The following is a 26910-nucleotide window of genomic DNA, read 5'->3' as shown; positions in this document are numbered from 1 at the left end:
ACAGTTACGATGACATGAATGACGGTTTGGGCATTCATAAGGACTGCAAACAAAATATTTCCCTCAAGAAACTGACCTGTTATTGGTAGCCAGTCCACACTTGGGAACACTTGCACAAAAATGGTTGTGGTGCCATAATTTTTGATGTTATCCTCTGTGTTTTTCATGTTTAGGGGAGGGTGAGATGTATTGTTGGCAATATACGTTTCGTTTTTATTTCTTTATGTGTCAATTTAGAGTACCTTTAGGTTAAATTTTCAGTCTTCTGACAACGCTGTGTTTATAATCTGGTTATACTCAGGTACAGAACTCTCTAAGTTAGGTTTTCAGAAACATTTTTGTGCTTAAAATACCTGCATTGGTCGCCGCACAGCTGGAGGTGTCCGAAGGTCATGTGAAAAACTACCAGATTTGTCTCTACAAAACATGCCCTCAAGATGTCTCAACTTCTCATCAAAAATATCTGTTTTTTTGTCACCACAATCATGGCTGGAAATTGTCCCGAGGCCTCACTCAAAATATCCAGTGGTGACTCGCTTACAAATGTTGAAACACAGTCTTGAACTGCAGTCACTGGCTTGGCAGCCTTTTTCCTTGTAATTCCACCACCGCCTGATATGAAAGTCGGGTCATAAACACATGTTAATATGGTAGGTAGCCTATGACATGCACAAATGTGAATGTATCAGTGTTTCGTAGAAATGTTTACTGCCAAAATCTTATCCTGCCGGCTAGGCTGTGAGATGAGGGATGTTCAGTTGGTTGCAATTCGCAACCTTGCTGCATATTAAACATACGTTACCTTTAATGAGGCACCATTTGTGCACAAGTGTTATAAGTTTCAATCCTTGGTTAATAAATACATCAACTAATGTTTCACAGATAAATTACAAGCCATTAATAAGAAAATGGAAAATACTCCGCCTCCAGCATGAAACTCGCTTCTTTTTAGCTTCTTCTTCATTTCATTAAGAGGATTCCTTCAATGACCACTGGCCTTCTGGAAAAGTGCCGCAGGGACAATCAATTTTTTAGCCACTTATAAACATTTACAATGGCTGACTTGAAGCACTGCTGTAGAAAATCCATTATCAATGATTATAAGATGATAGCTTAATAGAAAGTGAAATCTGATCCTTTATTCATGCCTTACAAACATTTACAACCTAAAGGGGGGCGTATGAGAAAGTGATAGCAAACTGGTGATAAAATGATGTCTACTTACTTGTTCAGGACTTCACAGTCCATGACATCTGAAACAACCTATATCTGCTAATTAAGACCATGTGATACAGTTGAAAGCTCCGGAGCGGGCAGACATTGAGTGAGACTGTATAACCATCTTCTGTTTCCAAGGTCAAGAATCAACCATCAAACTCAGCTTTAAGACCCTTTTCATGCTCAATCAACAGAACCCAAATCCTTCCATTTAGTTGAATGACACGTCGATGCTCTCATTTTAATGGGTAATGTCAATTTGCACCTGGCTGACACGCGTGCTGACTGGAATATGTTCCCGGAGTATCACTAAAATGTGGCACAATCCATCAACTTTATCTTTGAAAGGTGAATTTTCTGAACCGGATCCTGCTGCAAGAAAACTTTAAAAATGTATAGAGGGCAATTTGGACTTAGACTTATCGGCAAATGCTTCAGAGGTGTTAACTGCTGCGAAGATTAGTGTGAAGGACTCAAAATGTCAAAAAAAGTCCCGCAATCTGTATTTAGTTCTGTCCAGTATGCAACACTGACACCATGTGGTCATGAGTCAGTATTACTTTAGTATTCAGTCACATGTTATGAGCTGTTCACCTTAATTTCAAATTAATTAATTTGGTCATCTTGAAGAATGGAAAAGAAAAGGCAGGAGGATAAATCAGTTTGTCTAAATATACTTCAGAAACTCATTCCAAGCTGTGAATACACGTCTTTGCCTGTTCAGTTCAAGGCCATTTCTTTGGAGCTCACTCACAGATACAGCTGCCAGTTTAATTTATAGCAGAGAATGTGATCTCACATGCTTATTCTCCTGTAACAGAATAGAAAGAGGTTTAATGTGACACAATCTGGAAAGGGATCATTTACGAGTAGGACGCTCTTCATATTTCACAATTCATGTCATATCAGATAGAAAAATGGATAATGGGAGAAAAATGCATTTACTGTTCTGTAGGTGTGATTCACAGCTGAAAAGCGGAGGGGGAAGTGAGAGAAATGTGGCCGCCTGAATGTCTCAAATGTTATATGCATTCATCATATAGGGATAAGATAAAGTAATCAGGGAAATCTTTTCATTTACAGCACAACCGCCTTTATAAAGAATACTAAAAGACAAAATGTGCTTTAGTGTTCATTTACCTTCAAATTCAGAGCAGCCAAAAAGAAAAATCTACTCTGATTTCCATTTTAACAGACCAGGAAGTTGGTCTCCCTACTAATTCTACTTTTCAAACAGTTACAACTTAATATTCACATCACAGGTCGAATGAATTATGCTGTTTGAGGAAAGGATAGACATTATTAACTTGTGTTTTTCTAGGCTGATGGCTTATAGCAGTGTCACATTTGATTTAGGGCTTAGTTGAAATATCAATTCATGGATTCTAAGGCCATATGATTTGTATCCTCATTATCTGCAATTAGTATAATCACTTGTATTAAAATGCCAGCATGTGTCACATCCAATAAAAGTCTGCTCTCAACTCAAAAATTATGAATTACTGACCACAGTTTTCGGCGTTCAGGAACAAAATGAAAACAGTGCAGACGTTACCACCCCCGAAGGACCAATTGTTCTGCAGCCTGCAATAAAGTCATAAAAACACACATAAAAGAAAAATCGTTAAACCGCACAATAAAAGGTATTAGCAACCTTCTCTGAAACATGAAAAGCATCAGGTGTCATATCAATCAACTTGTAGCCGTAAGTCATCTCATATAAGTGGTGTCCATAAAAGGCTTTGTAAATAAATCACACTGATTCACCAGATAAATGGACAAGGAGTTGTCGGCACTGCAAAAAAAAAAGAGCACGTCAGTTTCTTTGAACTCTTAATTAAATTCCAGGGATAGACCCGGTGGGTGTGCATTGTATTGATTTTATAAAGATAGAGGAAAATGTTGTGAGGGAGGCGCCTGGTGAAGTAAACCCCAGAATGTTAACTTCCTCACACACTGTCCAGTGTATCAAATGGTCTTTGGAGTTGGAAGATGCTTTCAGGGGCTTAAGCAATCTTCTTTTCTGAGTGAAAGTAAGCTGAAGTGAATTGCCTTTGAATTGCCTTTACATGCGGAGAGAGAGCGAGTGAGAACCTTGGCCTCGTGTCTTCAAAGTGAAAAGACATAATCGTGTAATATGTTGAAATTTCCCTATCTTACTCATTTGTGCTTATCCTGTCGGGAGGAAATGTTTTCTGATGTCCAGTCAGATAACATCTATAGCAGGGTGCTGCAACCCTCCAACACCAAAGAAGCACTCAGCATCAGTACAGCTGAGCATAAAGCATCGCTGATGTGATAAATTCTGTCAGAGCGGTGTTTCTCTGTTCAGGAAAGCCTCGCAGCGAGGCTGTAAACATTCTTTCTCGCCGATATGCCAGGCGCTTGTTGATGTGTGATTTGATCCTGCCTGTGTTGCTCCGTAGGCTGTCATTTATGTCTCTTCATCTTTTCATGGTCACATCAGCCTGAACTCATCAAAGCTGTGCCATCAGCATTCTTGATAGAAAGGCAGGAAATGACACATGTACTTGGGCAGGATGCAATATGTACGTATCAGCCTGTAACTGCACAAAAAATGTAAACTGTACCACGCTGTTTATCGACATATTCTTAAATCCTTATGAGGTGAGATAAGGTTGACTAAAATAATATAATGTTCTGTCACAGACCTGAGCTCTTATCTTGTTGTTTGCACCATGAATTCCCAAGATAAATAAAATATATTAGTTTGCCAGTGGTCTGTAACATCGCTTTTACTGTAACAAGAGAAGACTTTGTGAAGGTTTATGATGCTGATTCTGCATGAGCCCAGGCTTGTCACTAATGATAATGGTGTCAGGTTGTCTTACTTTAGCAAGATGTGTAAGTAATGATGTTTGTGATGGAATAGACCAAGGAAGAGTGATGTTTCTACTACATCCTAGTGGAATTCTTTAAGACACAAAAATCCTTTGACGAAATAAAGAATATATGACGGAGATTTCACTGAGGAAGAAAATATGAAATGTGATATTTGTTGTGTAGCAGAACAGGTGGGACATTTCGAGAGAAGATGACTTATTTTCTTTTTTTAGCACAATGCAGGCAAAACTTCTGTCAGGTGCTCTCGGAAAACACAAGTGGTGATTCCAAAGGCAATCCAGGCACTTCAAAAAAGAAAATATCAAGAAACAAGAAAGGAAATATTAAAAAGCCTTTATCGTCGTGACAAAGTCATAAAAAATGCCATCACGTGTCGACCATCAGGTCTTCATCAGGGCTTACAAACAACACCATCTGGCCCCACTTAAATAGTTGCCACAGCCAATAGGAGGCATTCACATGAACCAGATAGTGACATACCAGGTGAAACAAATTCAAGCCAATGAGGCAATGAAATAACAAGAGATGAGATGACAGAAAAGGTTTACATGCTTACAACATACAAAATGGTGGAGGGTTAGCACAGCAATGCCTAAATAAACATGAAGATATATTGTATCTTGGTATGGTTTTAACATCACATTTTGAGTAACCATGTTTATGTGATGTGTTCATAAAGGAGTTTTAAAACAAAAGAAGAATAGCCAAATCGTGTTTAGCGTTAGAATTTATCAAAAATTCCAAGAGAAATTTCAAATCAAATCAAATCAAATCAAATTTTATTTGTATAGCCCAAATTCACAAATCACAGTTTGCCTCAGAGGGCTTTACAATCTGTACAGAGACGACACCCTCTGTCCTTCGACCCTCGATTCGAGTGAGGAAAAACTTGCCCCAAAAAAGGCCCTTTTAACAGGGAAAAAATGCGGAAGAAACCTCAGGGAGAGCCACAGAGGAGGGATCCCTCTCCCAGGACGGACAGACGTGCAATAGATGTCGCATGTACAGAGCAGATCAACGAGATCACAATGTATTCAATTATAAGCGATGGTTGACAGGAGTGAAAGTACACAAAGATGTATTACAGCAATAATGATGAAATGCACATGGAAATGTGATTACTAGTGATAACAGTAGTAATGATCAATGGCAAGGATGGTATGTAGCAATGCAGTACGATAATAGTAGTGGAACGTATGTAACAGAGATGTGACTAATATTAGCGACAGTAGTGGTGGGTGTCAGGCAGGGTCATGGCAGTAGGTGCATCCACGATCAGGCAGGGCCATAGCAGTAGGCGCATCCACGATCAGGCAGGGCCATAGCAGTGGGCGCATCCACGATCAGGCAGGGCCATAGCAGTGGGCGCATCCACGATCCACGACCCGGGCGCGGCCAGGATCCAAGGGAGCCTGTAGGACTAGAAAGCACAAGGACTCCGGGGAAGAAGCAAGTCAGTGACATGCAGAGATGGGGCATGTATACAGGCATAATGTATACAGATGGAGAGGAGAGGAGAGGGGAGGAGAGAGAAGCTCAGTGTGTCATTGTCCCCCGGACTAGGCCTATAGCAGCATAACTAAGAGCTGGTCCAGGACAGGCCTGGGCCTGTCCTGGACCAGCCCTAACTATAAGCTCTATCGAAGAGGAAGGTCTTAAGTCTACTCTTAAAGGTAGAGAGGGTGTCCGCCTCCCGGACCAAAACAGGAAGATGGTTCCACAGAAGAGGAGCTTGATAACTGAAGGCTCTGGCTCCCATTCTACTTTTGGAGACTTTAGGAACTACAAGTAATCCTGCGTTCTGGGAGCGTAATGCTCTAGTTGGGTGATAGGGTAATATGAGCTCCTGGAGATATGATGGTGCCTGACCATTAACAGCTTTGTAAGTGAGCAGAAGGATTTTAAACTCTATTCTTGATTTTACAGGGAGCCAGTGCAGAGAGGCCAGTACAGGAGTAATATGATCTCTTTTCTTAGTTCCTGTCAGTACACGTGCTGCAGCATTCTGGACCAGCTGGAGACTCTTTAGAGACTTGTTAGGGCAGCCTGATAATAGAGAATTACAATAGTCCAGTCTGGAAGTAACAAATGCATGGACTAGCTTTTCTGCGTCTTTTTGAGACAGGATGGGCCTGATTTTTGCAATGTTACGTAGATGAAAAAATGCAGACCTTGAAATTTGTTTTATGTGGGAGTTGAAGGACATATCTTGATCAAAGATAACTCCCAGATTCCTGACGGTGGTGCTGGAGGCCAAGTTAGTGCCATCCAAACTCGCTATATCATTAGATAATGCATCTCTAAGGTGTTTAGGACCAAGTACTATAACTTCGGTTTTATCTGAGTTTAACAGCAGAAAATTGCAGGTCATCCAGGTCTTGATGTCCTTGAGACATGCATGGAGTTTAGTAAGCTGATTAGTTTCATTTGGCTTTATTGATAGGTATAACTGTGTATCATCTGCATAACAATGAAAGTTTATGGAGTGTTTCCGAATTATATTTCCTAGAGGGAGCATATATAAGGTGAATAGTATGGGTCCAAGCACGGAGCCTTGAGGAACACCATGACTAACCTTGGTATACAGGGATGACTCATCATTAACATGTACAAACTGAAATCGATCCGATAAATAGGACTTAAACCAGTTTAATGCGGGTCCTTTAATGCCAATTAAGTGTTCCAGTCTCTGTAGTAGAATGTGATGATCAATGGTATCAAATGCAGCACTAAGATCTAGTAAGACCAGGACAGAGACAAGTCCTTTGTCAGAAGCGATTAGGAGGTCATTTGTAACTTTCACCAGTGCCGTCTCTGTGCTATGATGTGCTCTAAAACCTGATTGAAAATCCTCATATAAACTATTTTTATGAAGAAAGTCACATAGCTGGTTGGCGACTGCTTTCTCAAGGATCTTGGAGAGGAAAGGGAGGTTGGATATAGGTCTATAGTTGGCTAAAGTTTCTGGATCAAGATTAGGCTTTTTAAGGAGCGGTCTAATTACAGCTAGTTTAAAGGATTGTGGTACGTATCCTGTTAATAGAGACAGGTTGATCATTTCTAGTAAAGATGTGCTAATTAAAGGTAAAGTTTCTTTCAGCAGCCTAGTTGGGATGGGGTCTAGGAGACAAGTTGTTGGTCTAGATGAAGAAACCATCGAAGTTAGTTGGTGGAGGTCAATGGGAGAGAAGCAGTCTAAATATAAGTCAGAATTTAGAACTGTTTCTGAGGTTCCTGTGTTTAAAGATACAATAGTGCCAGTTGAGGGCAAGCGATGATGGATTTTGTCTCTAATAGTTAAAATTTTATCATTGAAGAAGCTCATGAAGTCATTACCACTGAGCGTTGTAGGAATACATGGTTCAGTAGAGCTGTGACTTTCTGTCAGCCTGGCTACAGTGCTGAAAAGAAACCTGGTGTTGTTTTTGTTTTCCTCTATTAATGACGAGTAATAGCTTGCTCTGGCATTGCGGAGGGCCTTCCTATATGTTTTAAGGCTATCTTTCCAGGCTAAGCGGGATTCTTCCAAGTTGGTGGAACGCCATTTCCTTTCAAATTTCCGTGATGTTTGCTTCAATTTGCGGGTATCTGAGTTATACCAGGGTGCTAACCTCCTGTGCTTTATAGGTTTCCTTTTCAGGGGGGCAATAGAGTCCAGTGTTGTTCGCAATGAGCCTGCAGTGCTATCAACAAGATGATCGATTTGTGAGGAACTGAGGTTAGTGGAGGAGTCCTCTATTATATTGAGACATGGCATTGAGTTTAGTGCCAGCGGTATAATTTCCTTAAATTTAGCTACAGCACTATCAGATAGACATCTAGTGAAGGAGTTTTTGCCTAATGGTGTGTAGTCCAGTAATAGAACTTCAAAAGTTATTAAGTGATGGTCTGATAAAAGAGGATTCTGTGGAGAAACTGTTAGATTTTCAATCTCGATACCATAAGCTAGAACAAGGTCAAGGGTGTGGTCAAAACAGTGAGTTGGTTTATGTACACACTGAGAGAAGCCAATAGATTCTAATAATGAGATAAATGCAGTACTAAGGCTATCATTAACGACATCCACATGAATATTAAAATCACCTACAATAATTACTTTATCTGATTTGAGGACTAGACTTGATAAAAACTCAGAGAATTCAGATAAAAATTCTGAGTAAGGACCAGGTGCTCGATACACTACAACAAATAGAACTGGCTGTAAAGTTTTCCACGTTGGATGTGAAAGACTCAGAACAAGGCTTTCAAATGAGTTATAATTTAATTTAGGTTTAGGAATGATTGACAGACTTAAGTCATAAATAGCTGCAACACCACCTCCTCGGCCGGAGCCTCGAGGAATGTGAGTATTAATGTGACTGGGTGGAGTGGATTCATTCAGGCTGACATATTCTTCAGGATGCAGCCAAGTTTCAGTAAGACAGAATAAATCAATATTACAATCTGAAATTAAGTCATTTACTAGTACAGCTTTCGATGACAGGGATCTGATATTTAGGAGTCCGCATTTAATTCTCTTGTCTTGTTTTGAGATTGCAGAGTTGCTGTTAATTTTTATTAGATTTTCATGCACAACTCCTCTTCTGTGGACTTTTGATTTGATTAATTTAATTAATTTAGGTGGTCGGGGGGCAGACACAGTCTCAATGAAGTTTTGGGTGTGCAACTGATCTAATGGAAGCTCAGAGAAGCGTGTAAGACTGCAGCTCTGCCTCCTGGTCTCAACTCTGGGTTGTCAGGCTGGTTGTTGGCTAATGAAATGGGTTAAATTTCTAGAGATGAGAGCCGCTCCGTCCAAAGTGGGATGGATGCCGTCTCTCCTAATGAGACCAGGTTTTCCCCAGAAAGTCCGCCAATTATCAACAAAGCCCACATCGTTTGCTGGACACCACCTCGACAGCCAGCGGTTGAATGATGACATGCGGCTGAACATGTCATCACTGGTTAGGTTTGGCAGGGGCCCAGAGAAAACTACGGAGTCCGACATTGTTTTGGCGTAGTTACACACCGACTCAACATTAATCTTAGTGACTTCCGACTGGCGTCGCCGGCAGTCATTACCGCCGACATGTATTATGATCTTACTATATTTACGTTTAGCTTTAGCCAGCAGTTTCAAATTTGATTCGATGTCGCCCGCTCTGGCCCCTGGGATGCATTTCACTATGGTCGCTGGTGCCGCTAACTTCACGTTTCGTACTATGGAGCTGCCAATAACCAGAGTTTGTTTCTCAGCGGGTGTGTCGCTGAGTGGGGAAAATTTGTTTGAAACGTGAAGCGGCTGGTGGTGTAACGTGGGCTTTGGTTTGGTATTATGCTTCCTTCGTTCAGTCACCCAGCCGCCCTGCTGTCCCGGCTGCTCGGGAGTTGCCGAGGGACGGCTAGCTGAAGCTACAGTTGCTCGGTCCGCACTAGCTAAGTGGCTAACTGCAGCAGTTACAGTCGGAGTTTCCATGCTGCGGAGCCGAGCCTCCAACTCACTGAGCCTCGCCTCCAACACTACAAATAAACTACACTTAATACATGTACCAGTATCACTAAGGGAGGCAGAGGTGTAACTGAACATCTGGCACACTGAGCAAGAGAAAAGAGGAGAGCGAGAGGGAGAGAGAGAAGCCATCGCTAGCTGATAGTGGCTAAGCTAGGACACGATAGATCAGCCAGCAGAGCTAAGAGAGCTACAAACAGCAGCAAGCCCGGCGACCAAGCTATAAACACAGAGTATTGTTGAATGCCTTAGTGGACCAGCAAGTGCCCGATCACAAGCGGGATCTCGGTCGCTGCAGAAAGGAATACAACAATAATCTGCTTGGACGAGCCGGAGCAGCACAGTTACGCTATCAGTCAGTAACACAACAACAGGAAATGACGCAATGACGCAACACGCTTACCGTAGTACGTAGACAGTCCTGTGTGTACAAAAGGAAATTTGGATTTCAGTCCTGGATTTCAGGATTTCAGTCCTGTGTGTACAAAAGGAAATTTGGATTTCCTTTTGTACACTGATGGGAACTAATGACACCAGTCCAGACGGACATATCTTTTAGCTCAACTTAAGCTAATTTGGAATTTATACTTATATACTTAAAAATTAGAAACTTTCCAAACTACTAAACTGAACAACTTTTTCCTTTGTCCAGCTCTCCCATCGTTCTTCGGCTCTGTCCTCACAGGTAAGTGTTGGATCGTGGTCCTCAGAAAGTTACAAAGACCTGTATTCATCTGTGTGTGTGTGTGTGTCTGTGGCTGATGACCTGCAGGTGTTGTGTGATTTGCTGTTTCAAGTGATTGCTGAGGCGAGTCTCATCTGCTGACTGGCCGATAGATGACAGCTTCTGGCTTCTAAAAGAGCTGAGACAGTTATCACTCTGTGGCTTTGGTCCCCTGTTGTTTTCCTCAATGAATGCACAGCTGCTCAGCTGCTGTGTGGTCGAACGACTAATTGAGAAAGTTTTTGGCTCGTGTGAATATAAGTGACAGCTTCAAGCTGATGTTGTGACAGCAGTGATTTGTGGGTAGGTATTTCAGGCAGCTTGAGGCTGTAATTTTGAAACGTGTAATTACTTGTATATATTAGTAAATAGCACCAGAATGATGGTCTAGTTTTCTGGTGTTAGTCGCATGAGTAGGTTAACAGGCCATTTATTTATTTCAGGGCTAAGAACTCTGCAAGCATCAAAATCAGGCTTGACCATTTAACAAAGCTCAACATGGACACCAACTGGACAAAGGAAAGTGTTACAGCCTGAGTAGCAGCAGTGTTAGTTAGAGGTTGATTTCATTTGTTAACTCCAGAGCAATATTAATTCAGTACCTGTGCTGCTGTGAAAAATATTTTGATATGTATCGGGTATATGATATTGGTAGAGTACTTAAAGGTTCAGTATGTAGGATTTGTCTCACCGTCCCCTACAGTGCCCCGCACAAAACACTAAAAAGTGAAAGCTCCTCTCTAGACTTGTTTGGTGCAACATGGCCGACATCAACGTCTGTAGCTATAAAAGTTTTGTTTTAAGGTGATGAAAACCAAAAATTACTATAACATCTTAAAATAACACTATTCAATTACTACCTTATTGTCAACTTTTGATTGGATGTTACTGTAGCAGCTTTCAGAAGAGAAATATCGCATTTTGTGTTCATCGCGTAGGAGCTGGATGCAGCTCAGATATGCACAGTAGGGACCCGAGGGACCATCAGTGGTAGAAGAACAGCACAGCTGGCTCAGTAATTTGCCTGAATGCAGTCAGGTCCTTTGTTATTGCCGAACAGCAGCCCGCTCCTTTCAAGGGATGGGAAGTCTCTCTGTTGTTATGGCACCTGCTCAGGCTTTTCTATACCCGCAAAAACACACACAGCCCATGTTTTTTTCACTCTTTTCCATTTCTGTGATTTCATGACCTGCTGCAGAAAATGGAAAGCCTGCATAATTTCAGTCTCACAACCTCAATATTACATCCCCTTGGTTTTCTCCCAGAGCAGATGGCAGCAGCAGCATGCAGGTCTCTGTTGGTCTCTGTGAAGGTGATGTTGTCTGGAATCAGTTCATCTGTAGTACAAACCACAAAGTGTTCTTTTCACATAAACAGACTGTATGTACTAAATAAAGAATATCTGAAGCTTGCAGACTCAAAGATGTTTCGCTGGGAAGCTCCCATTACTGAAGAATGAGAAAGTATGTTGAGCTCTCAATGTTTTAGAGCATCTTTTAACATTTTTAGATATGTTTACAGAATCTCTTTATTTGCTACACATGACATTTAAAATTCCATTCGAGTACACTGAAAATCTTTATGTTCAGCTCTTTATTTTTTTTTTATGGGAGAGTTGCTCCATTGTTTGTAGGGTAACTTTGTGCTACATCTCAGGATAATGGAAAATTGAAAAAAGTTGAATGTATAAAGCATTAAAGGTGGGCTATATTACACATCTAATCATACACACAGTTTTTCTTTACATATAGTTGATTTACCTGACTGATCTCTAACATTACAAATACAGCATAATGTGGAGAACGTTAGCAGGAAACAGCAATTATACGGAAGAAAGCATATTGACATGATACTTAACATAATATTTATGAAACTGACGCATAGCAAATTACAAACAAACTCATCCACTGAAGAGTTTTCCTTTGAGAAAACACTTCAGAACAAGTGATGCTAATCTCTGCCAGATGAAACTCGAAAATTAAGTACATTAGCTGACATTGTTATGGACTACAATAAAAGGAAACATTCCTCTGGGACAACAGATGGGTGTAGATATACTACAGATGTGGTATGATTAATTATATTCAGTGTTGTGACACATTGGAGGTGAAAGCATGTTCAAACTGATAAGAAGCTGTGGACTAAGCTGAGTATGTAACGAGACGAACAGTTTCTTTCTATTAATGAAACTTATAGACTGGGAAATTATATAACAATCATGGCAAATTACCCATGAGACTATTTCTTGTTTCTCATTATAATTGAATTTAACCACTAACTATACAATAATGGTATACATCAACATATTTACACTGCACCTCAACTAAACAATGTTCTCTTTGCACAAGTTATGTCACATGAAACATAATCAGTAAACTTTTTTTTACACTCTAGTATGAGGAAAACAACTATCTCATTTGCCACGTAAGCGATTGAAAATCTCATATTATTCCTTTAATTGCATGTTACATGTTGGCTTAGCTCACAACGCCCTCTGCTGACCTGTTTCATACTAGCAGAGATGCACTGAACAGTACTCAGGTCTTTCAATGGAGAATTAGGACAGTATTCATTTTATAAAGACTAACTGAATTTTCCATCCTTGGGTCATACTACTTCCACAAATGTACCTTTTAATGGACATAGATCTATATTTACTGTCACAAAGCTTTTGTAATGTCATAACAGCCCACATTCAGTCCTGATCAATGAAAAAGTGCCAATTCATACACAATGTATGTTTTGCTTGAGGTTTTTTTAAACATGTGTTTCTTCCTTTTCCAGGTAAAGCTTATTATGTTTCCATTTCAGCTTTAAACAATTCAATATCCTCCCTATATGCAGACCACCCTATATGCAGACCACCATTTTGCAGACTCCCTGCCAGTTTAAATTTCTACTCCCTCTTTTATCCTCGTTTTCATCACAAACTTTTCAATGTTTAAACACAAATGTTGTCATTGTCTTTCTTGTCCTTCCTGTCCAGTATTCACTGGCACCAAATATTTGTACCAGAGAAACTGAGCAGACAAAGAAAAAGATACGGCATGAAAAAAGGACTCACAGTCAGAGCCACACATATTACTAGTCATGTTAAATTGTTACCATCATTTTTGACAACAGTCAAGTCTTTATTGATCATCAGTGGTTCCATTGGAGACACCAGACAACAGCAACAAAACAGAGCGGCATAGAAACACTAAATGTACCAAGAATTCATCCGGAGTCAATGACATAAAACAAAAAACAGCTTAGAAAGATTCTCGGTGAAGTTTTAAAGAGCGGGGGTGGGAGCTGAAGCCCTTATACAGCAGTGAGTTGAGCATGTCAGTACAACAAGGATTTCTATTTCTGGCAGGAGTGATTGGCAGAAAACTATCTCTCACACACACACTGTGAATCTCTATTATGGAGGTACAACAATCTAGAAATTCATTTCGCAGTCCACAGCTGTCTTTGTGTTTGTTTCGTCTACTTTCACACTTTATAGGAGAGTATTGATTTGCATATAGTATCTGATGGTGGAGAGGAGGTTCCATTGCTTTTATTAAAGTTCACAGTAATGCTGGAATGAATTAATGTGTTTTGGAGATAGTAACAGCTGGCTCTATCCACAGTGAATGTCATTATGTGTTCAAAGCATACATTTACCAGTAGAAGAATATGTTTGTGCTGTTGAATACAAATGTGCCTTGAGTACAATTTTGATGTGTTCCTCCGTTGTAACAATAAACCACAAGTAGTGCAACATCTACAGACGTGTCCATGCAATATGTATAACTGATCCACTTGAGCCACACTGAAACAAATATTGCCCGGATGTTGAAAAGCAGATGCAGAAGAAATCTGTCATTTTTTTCAGCTGTCCACCAGAGAGTGGGAGGAAAGGAGCACCATCGGACCCACGCAGTAAGACGTGGGGTGTGAGGAAGAATAAGGAGGAGGTCATGCTCACGGGAAAGGAGATAACAACATTATGACGTAACACTGGGGTCACATTTGGGTGCTTGGAGGGGGTCCAACACCGGATCTGTGTGTGTGTGTGAGTGCCCCGATCGTGAGCCTGTGAGTTTTGTCACATTTTTTGAATGACTCGGTTGATTGTAAATCACACTCTTCTTCTTTAGTTGGAAGTATTAATGTGCTTCTTCTCTGTGACCAAGGCAAACTGATACAAATCATAATGGTCTAAAAAGAGTGTGTCACCATTGTACCAAAAAAATACAAAGGTATTCATTCATGCCAGTGTGCTCACACTCTCAGTCATACGCACACACTCACACACACTCAAGAGGTGAAACCCCACAACAACCACACTTTGTGCAGGTCAAGTGTTCAACCAAGGCTGGTGATGTTGGAGCGACCACCGGGGGGTGCTACAATGCGGTGGCCTGACCGACGGGGGATGTTGTCATCAAACTGTGCCCCTAGGAAACAAAGATGAAATTAATATATTAGATTCAGAATTGCTTTAGTCTACATGAAAGGCTGTGAAATGCATCTTTGTAGGAATTTCTGTTACCTGACAGGCTGAAGTTGGACTGGTGAAGGTTGCGTATTGGTGGTGGTTGATGAGAGGTGGGTGAGGTTTTGGCCGACGGAGAAGGTGTGATGTATTTGGGTACAGGAACCACGTCATACACAGGGCCATCATACATCCCACGAATAACACCCTCTTTGCCCTTCACCTGCACAGAGACACAAACATAAAATTAACTATTAGTGATTCTTCAGAAACAATGGTCTGTAGCCCACCAGTCACCATATTAAAGGACTAATTAGGTCATTGGTTTTAATGGAATCAGCTACCGTGTAAATGATGATAGAATACAGAGTACAGTAATATATTGTGTAATATCACCAGCAGACGGATTTAAGCATGATAAAACCAGTTTATTTTACTTATATTGACTGTTAACTATGGTGCAACAGAGTTTATTAGGGAGAATGCTGCAACACAATTTTGCTGTGAAGCTCCAGAAATGTTTAGTGGACTAAGAAACTTCTCCCGACTTTCTATTGGCATGGGGGTCAATAGATACTATCATTTTTGGTTGAATTTATCCTTTAAGGAGAAAGCCACATATAAGTAGTAATCTATCAAACCTTATTTTAACATGGACGTTATCTTACCTCTGGGCAAAGTCCACCTTGACACTAGTGATTTATAATATTGCCATTTGAGATGCATATACTACGTCTGAGCCGACTCTGAACTTTGCATGAGCTCTATGAACATTGTGATAGGAATGATCTAATGAGGAGCTGTGAGGAATTAGCAGAGCTAATCAATTTTTTGGACACACCGCATCAACTCTCATTTATGCTGGCTTATTCACCTGCCTCGTGTATAAGGGGAAATCACGAGGCAGGTGCAGTCAGTTTAAACTGATTTGAGATTAATAGATCACAGGTGCAGAAGTTACAAACGAAATTCTTAGACCCTGCTTAACAAGGATTTTTATGCTCAGCTTCTTTCATGAATCAAATGTAAGCACAGCATCGGAAAAGATCTTAGAACTGAATTATAAATTTGAGGACTTTTTTTTTTATAAAGGAGGCCCTTCAAAGCCTGATGATGTCTGATATGTTATATTTTATAGATATATTAGTACATTGCAAATGACGTCTGCAGAAATCATCTGCGTACTGTACCTGGTTCCTGAACTTAACGCGCTGGTAAGCAAGGTCTGGGAAGTGCTTGCGGGGAATAAATCGACCGGTACCCTGCTGAACCTGCAGCTTGCCTTCCTCATAAACCACTCGACCTTGACTCAACACCAGCGCTGGACCCCCACGGCACTCCAGACCCTCAAAGATGTTGTATTCTGCAGCCTGTGTGCAGACGGATTAAAGCACATACAAGACAAAGAATGAGAAAAATGGGTATTAGGCATACGGACAAGAGAGAGCTCTTTCATCCCCCCCCAACCATTTCAAACACTGATACCCTACACTGTTTCGCCCCACTGTGCTATTTCAGCAGGCATTGTATCAAACGGCTTAATACATGCAGTAAAATGCAGCAGTTGAGAAGATGGGGGATGAATAAGTGAGAGGCTCGGGGCATTTACTGTGAATACAGGGGGATGGGGAGAGAGATGGTAGCACAGAATGGGTGTGGGGTGAAGGGGGATTATACCCTAAAGCCGGCACCAGTCTGGATTAGGGTCTTTGAGAGTGGCGGAGCAGACTGAATACATTATCCACTGTCTAATATCCTTCACTTTATTGTGTCGCATTGCTCAAGGCAAATTTTCACCTCTGAGGCCATCCTGCTGAGTTTAAATGGATCATTTTGTCTTGAATCTAAAAGGTTGGGTCACATAAAAAACAACAGGATTTACCTCTTAGGGCACCTGATCATGTATATACTGCGGCAATGATTTTATTTGTCTAGCTTTTGCCATAAAAATAAAATTGCATTGCTTGAATAGCATAGTATAGAAATTATCAACAGAGTTTTAACAGTTTTGACATCATGACTATCTACGTAGTGTGATGCAGAAATATCAACTAGAGTAGGCATGCTAACCAGCTACCAGTTATCCATCCGCATGGCTAGAAGCCACTTGAAATATAATAATATAATAAGAAGAAAATGTTTCCATATAATTTGGATGAACTGACCCTTTCAAGACAAATCCCATACTCCATTCTTTAAACATACCGTACAACCTAAATAACCAGTGGTTTTGTATGTAATGTAATTCCTTTATTGTATTATTTAAAAGCAGCCACACCAATGCAGTATGGCCTCTTACACAGTAATGCCAGGCTGAGCTGAATTTTATATCCCAATTTAAAAGCACACTTCAGGTTCCTCTTCACCTCATGTGATCCTCCTCTTTTATTTATCCTATTTCACACCCCAGCATCTCCCATATGAAACCCTGACTCCTGCAGCTTTTCTCCTGCCTCCACTTCTTTATGCACTTCTGCTCCTTCAACGGACGCAGTATGTGAGGATCAGTTTAGTCGTCGCAACATCAGCTTAAATACCTTACATTCCATTCGACAATCTATCCATCCTCCCTTTTTCTTTTTCCTTTCCCTTTCCCCTTTTTTCTTCTGTTCTCACCGACTGCTGGAGTTTGGCACTGATGGTTTTGACACTGTCAGGGTCCCAGATGACAATGTCGGCGTCAGAGCCCACCGCAATCCGGCCTTTACGTGGGTACAGGTTGAAGATTTTTGCAGCGTTGGTAGATGTGACTGCCACAAACTGGTTTTCATCCATCTTCCCCATGGCCTTGGGGGGCAGAGAGATGGCAGTTAAGAGACTAAACTCACACTCACAGCTACACAAGAAATACACAGACACAAATGCTTATTGCTCACCACGGCCTTGTCCCAGACAAAACCCATTCTCTCCTCCACTCCGTTGGTTCCCTCTGGGATCAGGGTGAAGTCATCTTTACCGATTGCTTTCTGGGAGGTGCTGTACGTGCAGTGAGCGCTGCCCACCACCTGGAGGTCCCCACTGCATCAAGGCAATAAAATGATATGAAATCATGAGTATATCACAGTGTGATTTACCTGTCAAATAGGGCTGCAACTAATGATTATGTATAGTAATGATTAATCTGCTGATTATTTCATGATTAATCAATTGTTTGGTTTATAAAACGTAAAATAATTCTGAAAAACACTTTTCCAGAGCTCAACCTGACGCCTCCTAATTGCTTCTTTTGTCTAACCAGTGGTCCAAAACACAGCAAATGTTTGTTTTATCAAAATAGTTGGCAGTAAACTTTATTTCAATCAACTAATCAATTAAACAACTAATAATGGAATCTCTACTGTACAATCCACAATTTCTTTGTAAAGTTTTTAAATGCCTTGAACTCATGAAATACATGCAGCTCAAAGGAGATTTGGCTGCATAAAAAAAAACACAAGACCACATTCACATTCACACAATCATTAAAAAGATAAAGACATATATTTCTACTATTAGCCACCAGGTGTCTTCATTGAGCATGTGAGTTAAAGTACAAGTCATGTAGTGGCCGGAGGGCAGAAAAACCAGCCAGCTGTACCAGTCAGAATGGTGCAACGCAGCTGCAATACCAGCCCCTAAAGCTCTAACAAGATCACATCACAAAGATCCGCCGCATCATCCAAAAGTGATCAATATATATACTTATTTTACATCTGAATATATAAGACAATGAATTTGACATCACAAAGAGCTAATTTCTTATCAAAGTCCTTTGATTCATTTGTTAATTACAATGATTACTCCGTGATAGTGAGCAATGGGTTCTTAGCCCCGATGCCATGAGAGTACTCATTATGGAGATAACGGGCCTCACTGAAATGTGAGGAAGCGTGTTGTCCTTCCGTCCGCATCTCTGTGAAAAAAGAGCCTAAAAATACACCCTGTCGGCTCAGCAGAGGCTCAACCTAACAGCAGTATCACACCACCGGTGTGACAGCACGGACCCGCCCTGACAAGCTGGTGTTGCAGACGAAAGGGAGGAGGAGGAGGAGGAGTGAGGAGGAAGAGGAGCAGGAAGGCAGTTGGTAGCCAAGGCAACAGATGATGAAGGATTCTAGTTCCTGTGCTATTTATGGAATCGGGGACAGTCAAAAGTGTACAGCAGGTTGTTCTGTGCATTGTGTATGCGCGTGTGTGTCTGAAGTGAAAACACTCTGTGATGCTTTACAATGAATTACAACTTACTGTTATCAATGTGCTTCTACACTCATACATACACCTCCATCATCTCTCCATCTGTTTATCACTGAAGCTGCTCTGACACTGTGCGTTACACGAGCAGTTGTTGTGGCATGAATACCAAACTTATATCTGAGGGCAAACAGTCAGAGTTAGACCCCGGTACTTGTCTCCTTTGGTGTCATCAGGCTGATTTGCATTTCACTTTCTGCAGAGGTTACAGCTAAATTAAGCACTCTGTCTGCCCTCGCTCTGCATTAATTAGAAAAGTTTTTACATATCCCAGTGTTCAATATACTGCAGGCTTCTCAGAGGATTATCACCACATACTGTACAACTTTACAGCCTTGCATTAACCCTTACGCTAATTATAATACGAAGACTGGTGACTAGTGGGTTCCCTGGGGACTCCACGAATAACGAAACAACCGTCATCGCAAAATATCAGCTTATTTCTTCTCAGTTCATTAGTAGTTGTGTGATGAATGTCATTATGGAAAAAAGATAATTATTATTAATCTAGGACACTGTCTTTAAAGTCTTTAATTCCAAATACGATCCACATTAGCACTTAGCTACGCTTATTTGCTGTCCTTTGATTCTGGTATCAGAAGCCTAGTTTTCAGTTATTCAAGTATATTGATTGATGTCTGTGTTATATTTGCAAAGCAAAACTAACATTTCACATTTTGGCCCCAATATGAAATAAGGGAAATAAGCCCACAGCCAGTCAGACTTCAACTGTCTGCTGCTTCTGTGTCTGTCTAGATTTAAGACGTACCAAGCCAGCAGTGTGTGGAGGTGGTCAGGGGTTGTAGGGTCAGGACTCAAAGGCGGAGATGTCACGTAAGCAGCCGCTTTGGCCCAGTTCTTGCTCCAGTAGTGGGAGCCGTCAGTGGCCAGGCTAGCTGTGATTGGCTCCCCAAAAACCAGAGAGCCTGGATGAGAAGACAGAAGAGAAGAGTCGTTCAAAGAGAATCTGACACGTGAACCGATGGAGAACCTGCTGGGTAATAGAAATGCAGTTAAGAGAAAGAGAGGCTGACCTTTCCTACGGGCCTGCGTGATGGTGTCGGCTGCACTCTTGCTCATCACCTTGGTGATGTAGATGGGACAGTTCACACGGTTGCCGAGGGTGATGGCGCGGAACACCGCCTCAGCCTCCAGCTGCGTTTACAGGAAGTAAAGAAAACATTACAACCTACGGATGGATGGATGGATGGAAGGGTGGATAACAGGATGTGCATAAATTACATCACCTCTTCGGGACGACTCAGAGGATGGCCCTCAGGTCCGGTGATTCCCATTCCAAGGATTTTGCTCTGCTCCTAAAACACGAATGAAAAGAATTATCTTCATACCCGCTACAATAACCGTCAGCCTTACATACATTACTTGTCAAATCCTGTTTCACATGATTCATGTTTTAATGCCTTTGCTGGTGTCTCATGGGCGTTAAATGAGAATTTGAACGGTCTGTCAGGCTATCAAAGAAAATGAAGTGCTCATTGTAATCCTAGAATGGCGAGTTGTTGTGCTCCTGACAGCGCTGTCTGGAGAACAGCGAAATCTGGATGCAAACCAGACCCCAACCCCCTTACTGTTTTTATTACATATATCATTTATTTTGATTCATTGTTTTTTTTTTTTTCTCAATGAGACTGGTGCTTCTAAAGGTATTTCATCACCCATCTCCTATCACACTTAGGTTAACAAGTACGTCATTATCATTCATCAGCACCCCCATTATCATTAATTACCCTCATTAATTTTCAAATACATCACGGTTTTGTGCCGTAATTGTCCCCTCGATAAGGAGCTTCATCGCCATAACCACCACTACCACTTGTCATCCCTGCTGTCAGCATTATCAGCACCTTCAGCCTCACCATCTTAATCACCGTTACATCACCAGCATTACTTTAATAATGGTCAACAGCAATGGTGGCCTATGAAAAAACTGTCACACCCAACATCAGCAGAGGCAACAGCAGCATTAATCCTCTCTCCCCCTCTCTCTTTGGCTTTCTATGAGAGCTGGGGAGTTATGTAACAAGAACATCTCTGCAGTGGAGGTTGCAGGGGAATATAAAGGTAATGGATTGGTTGAGATTTAGCTCAGCCATCATACATTGTTTGTTATTTCACCACAATAACTATTTATTCTAGTGATTTTTAGTATTATTTCTCTCCTAATCCTCCTGATTAGCAGAGTTTGAGTAGTTTTACCATGAATTTCTATTGTTTGTGTCAAGACGGGTATCTTGTCTTCTTCTACAGATCTGCCTTCTGGCACAGACAAAGAAACTTGAACCTGAACCTGTAAACTGCTGCGTCTGGAAGCTGAGTAAAGACTCCGACAGGTTGTGATGGTGTCACGAGACGTATGGGATGCCAGTTGCCTACCGAGGGACAGAAATAGAGGCGGCTACGTAGCACTTACCTGAGCGATCAGGTCTCCATTTTCAGCATGAACTAACACCACAGCACCCAGCTGCTTCAGGAAGGAGAAAGCTTCGTACAGCTGAGGAAGTGGAAAGAACAATATGTGGATAAATAGTGACAGGAAAGGGCAGAAAGTCATACATTTACATGAGAGTCATCTGAGTGTTTGTGCTATAATACCTCAGAGTCCGACATCTGGTACAGGTCCTTATATGCCATGTACACTTGGAAGGAGTTGATACCTGGCGGCAGTGGAAACGATGAATGTACTCATGTCAAGAAGGTAATAAATGGGATCTCAGTAGCAAGGACTACAAAGACGAACTGTGTGAGTGTTGCCAAAATAATGTATCATGAAACGCAGTTAATAAAGTCGTGATGAAGGGCAAACTTAAAAAATCCAGAAGCTGATGTACAGCCTTGTCTGCAGAGCGTGTTTATGTCTAACGTCTGAGCCAAGACTTACAACTCTTCAGCGAGACAGCTGCCTTGGCTCGGTTACTGCATTATGTTGTAGCTCCCCCAAAAGAAAAGTGATTTTTTACTTAAAACAGATTACAAGCGAGAATTTATACACTGCCACCATGACAGCGCCATGATGAGGACAATGGATTTCCGCTGTGACTTCACTGTAAGAGGATTCAACACTGGGCCAAATTGTTCCCAACTCTGTCCCTATTGTTCTTGTGAAATGTGTCCAGAATAGGGATGAACATGAAGAACTACAGTAATGACCACAGCTCTGAAGCATGGTGGAATAACGAGACGTACCTTTCTCCTGCACCAGCAGCTCCAGCTCATCTTTAACAGACTCATTCCACTGAGGAATGTCCACGTGGAGGGAGTAATCGCAGCACGCCTTCTTGTCTGCAGCCTCCTGCCAGTGCTCGAACGCCTCCAGAAGACTGTCCCCGGGCTGGGGGGTCACATGGTCAACTGAGAGAGGAGAGAGGTCAAAGGTTAAGAGTTCAGCCAATATTTTTTCAACAGTCTGTAGGAGGTATCCACACTCACTGATCATGGTGGTGCCCCCGGCAAGTGCAGCCTTGGTGCCCTGGAGGAAATCATCAACAGGCTGTGTGCCCAGGAAAGGCTTCATGAAGCAGGTGTTGACATCTATCCCCCCTGGTATCACCATGCGGCCATTAGCCTCGATCACCTTGACCCCTCCGGGTACAACCAGATTCTCCCCCACCTGCCTGCCAAGGATAATATGCATGTGGAGACAAAGGGGTGGGAGGAAAGCAGGGCCGAGTGAGAGTGGGCTCATCATCGACTGCAAATAAAAAATGTTATGCGTCTTCAGTTTTTTTGACATGATTTCCTTCTTATATACGCACTTGATGAGCCCATCCTCGATGTAGACATCTGAATAGAGGGACTGGTCATCGTTGACCACCCGCCCTCCTTTGATCAACAGCTTTTCACTCTGCAGGGGAGAGGCAGGGACAGAGGGAGGGAGAGAGGGAGAGAGGGGTCGAATTCAATCCTGACATTTCGATATATTGCACAATCAGTTATGTAATCCCTTACTTTACAGCAATATAACCACACAGTGCAGTCGATGAGGGTTGGAGAGATACACTGTGCATGGGGGGGTGGGGTCTCACATAATATCAGTGCAGTTATTTGTGTTAATTACATGCATAACGAGGTTATAAGTGCTGATAATTTAGAAGAAAGCTTTTTAACCACGTTTCCCTCAGACGGCTATGTGTCTGTCCACGCCCTCCACCACCAGACAGGGTGCCTGGCAACGGCATTAGGAAGATGTTATGTCTCCATGGCAACCAGTGATCAACCCATGGTGCGAGATGACGGCAGCTGACAGCCCTGCTGAATCCTCAGCATCTTTAGCCAGTAAGGGTGCTCACACAATGTGAATGCAGCCTGACGCGTGTCTCAGTTAAAGGACTTAAACGCCGAGTTGTGTGAACTGTCTCTTTACAGAATGCATGCTGGAGCTGAGAGGGGATGCCACTTTGCACGGATCCGGTCTCATCACCACCTTTTGTGTAGTTTCGTGCGTGTCATTGTTTCCAGGTTCGACCGTCACGTCCACCGAGTTAATCCCTTTGACGGGCGGCGAGATTACACAACACCGAGCGACGAAAACGCGCTGGATTGGACACACACACATTGAAATTGTCACCTCTCTGGTTTGGGATTGCTGTTGGGAAACAGTAGAAAGGCCTTCTGCTCTTTGCTGCCTCACTAAGAATTTAATCCCCTCTCTGCCGGCACCGGCAGCAGGGATTTGCATACACGCGTAGAGCTTCTCCACCGACCAGGCCGGGTCGCTCACCGTCAGATGGGGGATGCTGTTCCTCCCCTGGTGACCGGTCCCAGACATGCTCTCTGCCCCCGGGTTGTGATGACCCCGGCGCCCTTCGCTGCGCTCTGCGCCCCTTCGCCTCCCCCTGATGTGAGCGAGTCGGTGTTTCCGTGCGTTCAGAGATGGAGAGCGATGAATCCGCCGCCGCCGGGCTGCGTCAGGATGCGTGGAGCGCGCGCCGTGAGAGACAGGTGACGATCCTGTGCGTGCGTGCGCGCGCGGGCAGAAAAGCTCACACCCACCCCCCCTCGCCTGTCTCTTCTACACGCGCGCACACGAGAGGCAGCTCACGTGAGAGCACAACAACAATACAGCGAGGACAGCCGCCCGGCCCGGCACCAGACCCGGGATCAGCGTCATTTAACGACGTGCTTGTGCATTTGCATATTTTCGGAGGATTTTGGTGGAGCTGCGTAGCGACGTGGAGCAAAATGGTCTAACTGCAATGCAGCACAAAAGTTCATCATTTATGCAGACTGGTGTATTTGTGTCACAATCACAACTCCTGAGGGGTTAGAGATTAACAAGGCTCCTCCAAAATGAGGCCAACGTGTCACTATTTGCACACTAAAAATTAATTATTCACATTTATGCCTTTAGTCGTTAAAACTACAAGCCTTTGTTCTTCCTCCTGGTTGATCCGACGGGTTCTTTGTAACTAGTATGTTCATTATGAACTATTTATCATGAAGCATGACCATATCATCAGAATTTTAACCATAAAGACAGACACAGAGGGGGGAAAAATAGAAAAGTAGGTGCCACCTTCCCATCCGGGCTTTCCTTCCCAGCTGAGTATCTGGTCTCAACACTGGGCTGTCCGTCGTCCCTCTCCCCGGGCGGGTTGCTCGGTGACCCCTCCCGGCCCTCGCTGGGCGTCTTCCCGACGGGCTCACCTGTGTCCAAGAGCCTCTCCCGGCTCCCGCTCCTCGGGGTGCGGCTCCCTCTCCTCCCCACCTCGTAGTTGTCGAAGTCTATGGTCTTGCTTTCAAACGCGCCCTCCACCGAGCTGAACATGCCGAAGCTCTTCCTCTGGTTGGGCCCGGTGCTGATCGGCCCCGCCAGGTACACCGGCAGCTCATCCTCCCGGTTCCACTGCCTTCTGCAGTCAGACATTGCGGCTTCCACGGGGAGACGGAGACTTTCCCCCAACCTGAAACGATGGAGACTGGAGCCTGTGGCTTGTTTCACGTCTAACCGGGTCACAGACAGCCCCGCCTCTCGGGTGCGCGCTGATGCTGTCAGCTGTGAAAGCTGCTCTCTCTCTCTCTCTCTCTCTCTCTCTGGGCTACCTAAGACTGTTGCCTCCACACACACGCATATAAACAAGTGATGCAGTGTTCCAGTTTTAATAGGTGTGTCAGTGTGAACTAGTTTGCTAGTTAGTCACCTGACGCACAAAAATACGCACAACTAAAAAAAAAAAAAGCAAGTCTCTCTTCCCTCTCTGGATGTGGGGGGGTTGTGCGTGAGCAGGTCACAGCAGCATCAGCGGATTAAACCAGCATGTGTCATCTTTAACCCACATCTGGAGGCACAGGCAGATTGTTGAACGTTGCCTTCGGAGGTGTTGTTGTCTCACAAGGGGTGGTGGTGGTGGTGGTGGTGGAGGAGGTCTGTTGCGCTGCGTGACACGAGAAGAATGAGTGCGACCTGCAGGTGAGACTCCGGGCTGCAGCGGGGATGCTTTTACCTCGATTGGACAGGAGCCAGTGAGCTGTCTGCTCATGAGATGTTTGCTGGTGTGAGCCGACAGTGAGAGTTGAAGTTTGTACCAGGCAGCAACAGTCCTTGTCCTTGTCACGGCTCATGGGGATGCTGGGAAAGGGCGAAAGAGAGAGAGAGAGAGAAAGTGGGAGCTGTCCTTTCAGTACTGGGCAGGTGGACAGCTCCCAGAGGAACAATGAACCAAACATGAAGCACAGCGCCAACACAACGCATGGAGACAATGGCACAGTGCACATGTGTAAACACAGTTGAGATGTAGGATGTATTTACAACATATCTAACAGCAGGGCCACAGCCTATATAGCACTTATCATTAGGATATAATGAGGGTACACGTCATGTGCTTAAAGGTGCAATATGCAAGAATGGCAACCTGTCAAATTCTTACTCCAAACAGATAGGGGGCAGTATACCACCCGAGTCACTTCTCACTGCCGAACCATGCAGCTATAGTTGTCTGGACTGGGAGCTCAGAGCACCGGGGGAGTGTTGGTGTTGTTTACACCACTGGCACAGGAGCTTCGGACTGCCGGCTGCAGGAGGTTTTCAGGTCGGGGGCAGGGGGGACCCAACGGGGAATACTCGCGGGGTGCAACGCCTGAGCGAGCAACCCACTGAGCAAAAACATCTATTCAACGTCTTCGCTGACATCGAGAAGACGTCCAATGGAGAGCCAGAGTTAAAGTTTTTCTGATGTCTTTTTTAAAGCTAAAACTTACAGGCGTCAAAATTAAAGTTTATATACATTATACCTACCTTCATCAGGTAGGTTGGTGTTCCTAGGTTGGATAAACAAAACATGGTATTTAATATAGCTGATAAATAGTTCACCTGGTAAAGATCATGCCTCATGCGGGCTACTGAGGTTGAGGCTCCAGGTTTGAATTCACCATGTAGCTTTTGCTGTACGAAGTAAAATTTGGTCTGTCATAAAAACTTTAATTTTGAACCCTGTAAGTGAATGTTTAAAAGATGTCTAAAAAACTTTCATTCTGGCTCTCCACCAGATGTTTTGGCAATTAGTTAGCAATCCCCTCTCTCCTCTCTACGACACCACATGAATGCGTAGTGGTAATCACCAGACATAGAAGAAAACAGGAGGATCCTGCACTCTACATGTTAACGAGCTGACAGACCGCTTCTTTACGGAGTTCTCCGTCCTAATTGGATAAAGTAGGAAGGGATACCAGAAAATATTTAGTATTTTCTCTTTTACTGCATGAGTGCGCAGAGGAGAACACTATAACAGTGATAATTGTTTGAGTATGGAGCTATAACACTTGTTTCAATAAAAAGAAAATACAGCAGCTTTAAAAATGTGAACACTTAATACCTTGTTGCATACTGCACCTTTAAATAAAACATGCAGTAATTGCTGCATAACTCATGGTGTTCAAATGCATGGATTAATGCAGGGTGTGTCA

The 26910-nt window shown here is 42.9% G+C and overlaps 1 protein-coding gene across 2 annotated transcripts; it reads right to left on the bottom strand.

Moving 5' to 3' along the window:
- Window positions 1-13388: 13388 nt before the first annotated feature.
- crmp1 (collapsin response mediator protein 1) lies at window positions 13389-25005 on the bottom strand. Of its 2 annotated transcripts, none has more exons than XM_084345443.1 (14): window positions 24524-25005; window positions 22764-22852; window positions 22438-22622; window positions 22195-22359; window positions 21604-21665; window positions 21422-21502; window positions 20238-20306; window positions 20025-20145; window positions 19760-19916; window positions 17637-17778; window positions 17377-17547; window positions 15951-16130; window positions 14818-14983; window positions 13389-14722 (listed from the first exon to the last, which is right to left on the bottom strand). In XM_084345443.1, the coding sequence occupies exons 1-14, from the start codon at window positions 24872-24874 to the stop codon at window positions 14631-14633; spliced, it is 2031 nt and encodes a 676-aa protein (XP_084201569.1). In that variant the 5' UTR covers window positions 24875-25005; the 3' UTR covers window positions 13389-14630. The 2 variants fall into 2 exon arrangements, with proteins under 2 accessions (XP_084201569.1, XP_084201570.1); XM_084345444.1 differs by lacking the exon at window positions 24524-25005 and adding an exon at window positions 23729-23925.
- Between the last annotated feature and the right edge of the window lie 1905 nt (window positions 25006-26910).

The sequence above is a fragment of the Pagrus pagrus genome, assembly GCF_965226575.1.
Source record: "Pagrus pagrus genome assembly, chromosome: 2".
Classification (NCBI taxonomy): Eukaryota; Metazoa; Chordata; class Actinopteri; order Spariformes; family Sparidae; genus Pagrus; species Pagrus pagrus.
This window is presented reverse-complemented; position numbering and strand designations above follow the sequence as displayed.